This window comes from Puma concolor, chromosome B3 (genome assembly GCF_028749965.1).
Source record: "Puma concolor isolate L17-30 chromosome B3, mPumCon1.1.hap2, whole genome shotgun sequence".
Classification (NCBI taxonomy): domain Eukaryota; kingdom Metazoa; phylum Chordata; class Mammalia; order Carnivora; family Felidae; genus Puma; species Puma concolor.
The window spans coordinates 75571820-75580381 of NC_141672.1; the positions used below are offsets into that span (position 1 = coordinate 75571820).

The 8562-nt window shown below is 40.2% G+C and overlaps 1 protein-coding gene across 1 annotated transcript; it reads right to left on the minus strand.

The window, feature by feature from the left end:
- Positions 1-536: 536 nt before the first annotated feature.
- On the minus strand, positions 537-1856 carry LOC147580080 (olfactory receptor 6E1-like). The gene has a single exon (XM_086708472.1). The coding sequence runs from the start codon at positions 1839-1841 to the stop codon at positions 915-917; it is 927 nt and encodes a 308-aa protein (XP_086564598.1). The 5' UTR covers positions 1842-1856; the 3' UTR covers positions 537-914.
- Between the last annotated feature and the right edge of the window lie 6706 nt (positions 1857-8562).

Here is an 8562-nt window from a genome sequence, read left to right on the forward strand (position 1 = left end):
TGGTGAACACTCTACTATCAAATTTCAATAGGTCAAGTAGTATATTTCACTTTATATAATATTTAAGATAACATTTGGGATACTCAATTCATTATGGCATTTTGAGGGTGACCAGTTGTCACTGGTATGAAACTCAGAAGGAAGAGACAGAAGGTAGGATGAGAAATGGAAGCAAAGAACTAACATTCATTGAGGCCTTACTGTGTGCCAATCACTGTTTGAGGCACTTTGCATAGAACATCTCCTCTGACATTCATCAGAATCCTTTGGAATGCACATTGTGTCCCCGTTTTACAGATGGGAAGACTGAGGCTCAGAGAAGTAACCAACCAGTAGGTAGGAGAGCTGTTATCGATAGGAATGAGGAATGTCTATCAATTTTAATTTAAAAAAAGCATAAGAAGTTTGTGTACAAAATAATAAGCAATTGGGCTTAGTCCTCTGTTGAGTTCTTGCTGATGTATTACTGTGAGAGGAGCACAAGTGTGAAATGAGGGCAGTGCTAACAGAGTTAGCACCCTCTCCTCTGAGGGTGTTGGAGCAACAGATCCCAAAGAACCAGTTAGGGTGCAAGTACTTATTGAGTATTTATATGGTCAATGACAATGGGTTGGTGCTTGAGGCTTGTGGTGAATTACAGAGCTGGGACCTGCTCCCAAAGAGCTCTTTGTATTCTGTTGGGAAGCCAGGCAGACACAGATGGAATGAAGAGAATAATTCAAATCTGATCATTAATAAAAATGCTTTGGGGATCTAGAGAGCTTATGAGTTTACGCTGAGTTGCATAGTGACTGGCACCCCAGAAACATGGCAGCAGAGAATTTTCTAAGTGGGAAAGTCTCCATTTCTGGCAGGGTCCTGAATCGTGTTAGCCTTCCTGGGAATATTAGTTTCAGCCTCTTAATTCCACAGGTTTATAAGAAGAGCTTGTTTACCTGCTCCTTAAACACCTGCTTCACCTGCTTGTTCCGCAGGGTGTAGATGAAGGGATTGAGCATCGGGGTCACCACGGTGTTGAGCAAGGCCACCACCTTGTTCCTGTCCTCCCCTTCATTTCCCTTGCCTGACCGGATGTACATGAAGATGCAGCTGCCATAGAAGAGAGACACAACAATGATGTGGGAGGAGCAGGTTGAGAAGGCTTTCTGCCTCTCCTTGGCAGAGGGGATGCGCAGGATGGTGTGGAGGATGTAGCCATAGCAGGTGGCCGTCACGGACAGAGTGCCCAGCAAACTGAGGTTGGCCGCAATAAAACCCAGAAGCTCTATCAGACTCGTGTCTGCACATATGAGTTCCAGGAGTGGAAAGTTGTCACAAAAGAAATGGTTAATGACGTTGGGGCCACAAAATGGCTGCTGAAAAGTGATGGAACTTGGAGAGACAAGAAGGAAACCTGCCATCCATGAACAAAGAACTGATTTCACACAGACCCTTTTGCTCATGATGGTTGCATAACGCAAGGGGTTACATATGGCCACATACCTGTCAAAGGACATCACTGCCAGAAGGAAGAACTCTGTGGTGCCCAGGGAGAAATAGAGGAAACTTTGTAGGAAACAGCCTGGGAGAGAGATGGTCTTGTATCCAGTCAGGATGTTGGTCAGCATCTTGGGGAAGATGACTGAGGTGAACCAGATCTCCAGGACAGCAAAGTTGCGGAGGAAGTAGTACATGGGGGTGTGGAGGCGCCTGTCCACGAGGGTGATGCCCACGATGAGGAGATTCCCCAGCAGAGTGAGGAGGTAGGTCAGGAGCAGCCCCAGGAAGATGAGCATCTGCAACTCACAGGCATCTGAGAGTCCCAGCAGGACAAACTCGGTGACAGAGGTGTGGTTCCTCATGGCTGCTCTGACCTCTGCTGAGGGTGGCCAATCAGAAGTGTGCAGCATCAGGAGGAGGGATGTTCTGGGGACCTGACGAACTTTGTAACTGAAAGGAAAGGGGATGCGTGTTCCATTTTTGTGCGACAGATTCCTTTATTTCTTTGAAGGACGTATCTTTCCATCGCTCACTACTCAAGCTTGTTTTGTAAGGTCCCTGGGTTTCCCATCTCATGTTTGATCCCTGGCACGTCTGTGTGTTGGAGGAGAAAGTGTTGATTTTAAGGGTGACCTAAGTAAAGCCCCAAAGCAAAAATTATCCTTGCTTACTTTTTGAACCAAACTTTTCTTCTCAACACAGAACGAATCCTATTGCCCCCAACATTATAATCTATTTCCAATACTTTTTACTTTTATATTTATTCCAACCATAGGTGTTTTTCCATAAATAGTTCATATTTGAGGGCAGTAACCTCTTTTTGCTTAAGTTAGCCATTCACTGCAACAATCCATATCCTCGGTAAACTGATTTAGAATGCATAGATGCTCTACTGTTTCTCAAGATTACCTGAAATTTGATACCTTTCATGAGTATTTGGATTACTAAAAAAAAGAGGAAATTTATGAGAGAAAAGCACAACTCTTACAAATCAAAAAAGAATAATTCAAGTAATATATGCATAAATAAAAATTCTTAAGAGGAAGTTTGGTATTCAAGATTTAATGATGTATCCAGGTTCTTCTCTTACATCTCCTTGTGGACTCTAGATACAATAGACTCTTTGAGATTTCTTAATACTGTTTTATGCACCTGTGTGTCTGCACATGACATTCTTTCAGCTTGGAATTATCAGCCTTTCAAATATTATTTTTCCTTTAAGTCTCTCCTCAAAAATTGCTATCATTTTTATGAATGAATGAATCTTTCCTCTGTATCCCTAATAATTTTATTATATCTCATTTGATTTGTATTGAATTTTATATTTGTTTTTCATTTGTTGTTTACTGAGTCAAAAAATTTCTTGGGGCGCCTGGGTGGCTCAGTTGGTTAAGCATTCAACTCTTGATTTTGGCTCAATTCATGATCTCACAGTTTGTGAGTTTGAGCCCTGTGGGGGAGCCTGCTTGGGATTCTCTTTCTCCCTCTCTCTCTGTCCCACCCCTGCTCATGCTCTCTTTCTTTCTCTCTCTCTCTCAAAATAAATATAAAATAAACTTTAAAAATTTTCTTTTTAAATTTGTTTTTATACAGCACTTAGAATGAGTTCTTGAAATAATCAGCTTCAGTAAACATCTACTGAATGAGTAACATCTCAATTGCCTGAGAGATGGATGTGGTGGTGTTTGACAAAGAAGAGGTTGAGGGCTCATTTATGTCATACTTCCTAAGGGACAGATACTTTGCAGAGTCATATGCCAAGTAGTCTTAAACTGGCCCATGTGAAGAGAATTTGCTTTTCCTCATGAGAGGGTGTATGTATGTCCCCACAAACATCCTCTAAAGGGACACTATCCATCTTTGGGATGATCTGGATTTTGAGCTAGTAAATAGAGTTCTGGTTGGGTCTGCCCCAGTGCTTCCAGCAGCAAAACCCCCAAACCCCCAAACCCTTAAAAAGGTCTCTTTCTAAAAGTCAGCATCCCCAAGGGGTGTTTGGCTGGCCCAGTCAGTAGAGCATATGAGTCTTGATCTTGGTTATGTGAGTTCCAGCCCCATGTTGGGTGTAGAGATTACTTAAAAATAAAATTCTTAAGGGGCACCTGAGTGGTTCAGTTGGTTAAGCATCCCACTCTTGATTTTAGTTCAGGTAGTGATCTTGCAGTTTGTAAGTTTCAGCCCCACATCAGGCTCTACAAGGAGCCTGCTTGAAATTCTCTCTCTCTCTCTCTCTCTCTCTCTCTCAATAAACAAATAAATAAACATGAAAAAAAAAGTAAGCATGCTTGGACATTTCCTTCCTTAAACATTATCAACTACTACCTTAATTATCAGGCAGAACTATAGCAAGAATTATTTGGTAGTCACTGGAAAATAAGATTGGGATCCATGTTAGGTACTTGTAATGAAGGAAATGCTAGGGAATACTAGTAGAGAGGATGAAATGGTAAACTGTATATATATATATATATACACATATATATATATGTATATATATATATATACATATATATATATATATATATATATATATACACATATATATATATGTATATATATATATATACATATATATATATATATATATATATATATATATATATATTTTCTTTTTTTATGACTGTTTTTCAAGTAGGCTCCATGCCCAGAGTGGAGCCCAATGTGGGCCTTGAACTCATGATCCTGAGATCAAGACCTGAGCTGATATCAAGAGTCAAACACTTAACCAACTGAGCCACTCAGACACCCCAGATTTTGTCTTCTTTTCAGCACAGGCTACACTATTCGGTCATGCTATAAACTACCATTATAGGTAACATTTGTTGACAGTTATTAACACAAAATAGTTGTTCAGCCTCTGAGGATATTCACCAGGGTTATTCCTAGGCGTAACATTGTTTAGCTTCTCAGTCATTTGAAAACGAAGTCTCTGAGGTTCAAAGGTAAGCCCAGGTAACCAAGAAACTTACCCATCTCTTTCTGGAGCAGAAGCAGGATGCAACATCAATGTGATACCCAGAAACAGCAACAGGGACAATAGAATGAGTGCTATCTAGGTGAAGTCCCAGTGGGACACATTGGAAGAAAGAGGAGAACAGAGACTAAGATGAGAAAGAGTTGGATGTGAGTGGAAGCTGAGGACAAAGCTCCAGCTTCATACTGAATCATAAACTTGGCACAAACCATGAAAACACCTTGTGACCAGCCCAAGGATATAGCACATAAACAGTGCTGCTGTTAATCTTTTGTTTCTTTTTCCACTTCAAACCAGAGGTCAACATCTGGAGGGGGGTTGGGGGGAGTCCATATATAATGAGAAGTGAGCCACTTCCTGAATCCCGGCCATTTCCCCTTTTATCCTACATGCTTGATGGCAGCCTGAGAGCCTGGACATGCCACCATCTACCTAGACCATTCGCTGTTTGCTCTTTTTAAAAAATATTTTCTTTTTAAGTAATCTCTATACTCAACATGGGGCTCAAACTCACAACTCTGAGATTAAGAGTCCTATGCTCTATAGACTGAGCCAGCCAAGTGCCCTGACCATTCACTGTTTTAAGGGTGGTTATACAGTGTCCAGGGGAAAGTCTGTGGATGCTCTGGAGGTTTGTCCTGTTATCCCGGAATTGCATGGTCTTTGGGACAGTTCTGGTACACTTAGAAGGAGGGTGAGATCTCCTTCTAAGGAAAACCATTAGAAGTTTCACCCAGAATCAATACTGTCCAGAGCTTTGGATTTTCCAAGGGCCAGTCACAAACAGTACAGGTGGGGCAGACAAAGTTCCTCAATGTGAGTGAGCAACTATATGAATAAACATTGGTTTGCCTACCTTTGACTTGGATGGTGGGGCTCAAATTACACCATGTGTGTATTTGATGTGCCAATATTATAAAGGAAGGTAAAAAAGTACCCAGAACAAGAGGGTTTGAGGAAGCCACTGCTGTTCTGCCATCCTCTGCAGCAATAAGGTGGAGATTACCCTGCAGGTTCAGGTTAGGTATCTACTAGCCCTCTGGGGAAGTCCCAATCAGGCCATGCCAATTACACTACTCACAGGATTGCAGAAAGTGCCTAGTTCGCATAGGTATTTCTTCAGGTTGCAATATTGTCTATGGGTCTAAATACAGATCTTGTGCTTTTAGTCTGAGATCTTCATCTCCCATGAATTTGTTCTCTAAGAACACCTATCTTTTTCCAAAGCATTGAATGATCAACTTGAATGGTCAGCTGTCATTCCCTGGGTAGGAGAATAGTTTCCTTGAACTTTGTCATCTGTCAGGTAACAGGATCTGTTGAGAACAGAATGTTGAAATCTTCCATTTTCAGCAAGCTCATCCTGGGGGAAGCTTTGGAAAAATACAGTTGTCATTTGGTGGATTCCTCCTTCATCGTCTTGTTGGACTAAAGGTGACGATTTTGACAGGTTAATGACTCTTATTACATCCTCGCATTGGCCCAGTCTCTATGAGACGATATTTCCTCTGGGGACAATGCGGCTCTAGGGGAGAGTGGGTGAGTTATTCCTGGAACAAACACATCTCTTTGTGGAGCTGACATCAGAGTTGAAAGATTTGGATTGCATCTTTATTTTCCTAAGGGATCTACTCTTCTCCAAAGTTTGATGGGTCTTGGGATCCCCAGATAATTAGTATAATGAGCCTTGCTCAGCCTCTTCCCAACTCTCTTGGCTGTTACTTACCACAACTGTACAAACAAAAGTTTGTTGTTTGTTCAGATCTACAATAGCAGTTACTTTTAGTTAAAGTAATATATCTAATTATGCCTCTGAAATTGGGGGTTCCTGTCTAATATTAGGCAGTCCTATTGTTACAGGGATGCAAAGAACCAACAAAAGTAATATAGAAACTTGGTTAATCCTATCCTGACTCTTACATGATTGGGCTTGGGAGATGGTGAAAATGGGGTCCTGGGGTGAGGAGGAGGAGGGAAGGAACAATAAGGAAGGAAATGAAAAAGTTAGGATTAATTTTTTCTCCAACTTTATTGAGTATAATTGACAAAATGTTATCTGTTTAAAGTTTACTGTGATGATTTGATATGCCATATAGTATGAAATGATTCCTACAATGAGGTTAATTAACATGTCCATCACTTCACAGAGTTACCATTGTGTGTGTGTGTGTGTGTGTGTGTGTTGATAACACTTAAGATTTTACCACATTGCAATAAAACAAGTGTATCAAATCAGCATGTTAAACTTGCACATGTACATCTTAAACTTGTACAGTGTTATATGTCAATTATATTTAAATAAAAAAAATCAAAACTTTCAGTTTTGGGGATGAAGATTTATTCTCTTAGCAAATTTCAAGTGTGCAATACAGTATGATTAACTATGGACACCATGCTGTACATTAGGCCCCCAAAACTTATTCATCTTATGGCTAGAAGTTTGTACCCTTTCACCCAACATCTCCCCATTTCCTCCACTCCTCAGCCTCTGGCAACCACCATTCTACTCTCTGCTTCTATGAATTTAGACCTTTTATTTGTTTGTTTGTTTAGATTCTGCGTATAAGTGATACCATATAGTATTTGTTTTTGTCCGGCTTATTTCATTTAGCATTATGCCCTCCAGTTGTATAATGTTGTCACAAATGGCAGGATTTCCTTCTTTCTTTTATAGTTGAATTATATTCCGTGTGTGTGTGTGTGTGTGTGTGTATTGCACCTTAAAATTTTTTTAATGTTTATTGATTTTTGAGAGAGAGAGAGAGAGAGAGAGAGAGAGAGACAGAGCATGAGTGGGGGAGAGGCAGAGAGAGAGGGAGACACAGAATCTGAAGCAGGCTCCAGGCTCTGAACTGTCAGCACAGAGCCGGATGCAGGGCTCAAACCCATGAACTTCAAGATTGTGACCTGAGCTGAAGTCCGAGGCTTAACCAACTGAGCCACCCAGGCACCTCTACATTCGTTCATTGATAGTCACTTAGGTTGTTTCCATATCTCAGCTATTGTGAGTAATGCTACAATGAATATGGGAGTGCAGATATGTCTTTGAGACACTGATTTAATTTCCTTTGAAATATACCCCAAAGTGGGGGCGCTGGATCATTTGGTAGTTCTATTTTTAATTTTCAAAGAAAACTCCATACTATTTTCCATAATGGCTTTACCAGTTTACATTCCTACCAACAGTGTACAGGGTTTCTTTTCTTAACATCCTCACCAACACTTGTTATTTCTTGTCTTTTCTATAGCCATTCTAACAGGTGTGAAGTGATATCTCATTATGATTTTGATTGGCATTTTCCTGATGATTAGTGATATTGAAAATTCTTTTTATACATCTGTTGCCTATTTGCATACCTTCCTTGGAAAAGATGTCTATTCAGGATCTTTGACCATTTTTTTAATGGGCTTAGCTGATTTCTTGCTGTTAAGTTTGTTTTTCGTGAGCCCAGGTTATCTCTCTTGAACTCCAGCACCATCTATCCAGCTATTAAATGAAGATCTCTACCTGGATGCCTTGAGGCCAATGTGTTAAAAGCAACTGGAGGAATATACCAGAGGCCAACAAAAGTGATACTTGTTTAAAAAAAAAAAAAAGTGATACTTGTTGTAGGTGGTAGTTTGGGGTGGATAGTGTTAGGGTTGACAGCATGATTCCTAACCATATATCTTTTTAGATATTTAAAAAAATTGAACCAAGTGAATTTTTAAAAGTAAAATGATTAATGAATGAAAAACTATGAATGTATCATCTCCCCCTTTCCCTCAATCTACTTCTGCCCATACGTTCCCTTCTCGTGTATTCCTATTGATGTGAAATGGTATCATCATTTCCTTGGTCGCCCAAGCCAGAATGTGGGGAGTTATCCTAGACTCGTTCTTCTCCTTCACCTTCTTACCCCAACTTTTGTAATTTTGCCCTCAAGATATCTTGTGAATGGATTTCCTCTCTTTCTACATTCCCACTGCCATTGCCTTAGCTTGGGCTCTTTTATCTTTTATATGGATTTGAATATCCTTCTCACTTTAGTTCTCCATGTTGTGTTAGAATGATCTTTTAAAAACACAAAAGGGATTACAATATTTTTCAGCCTAAAGTCATTCGATGT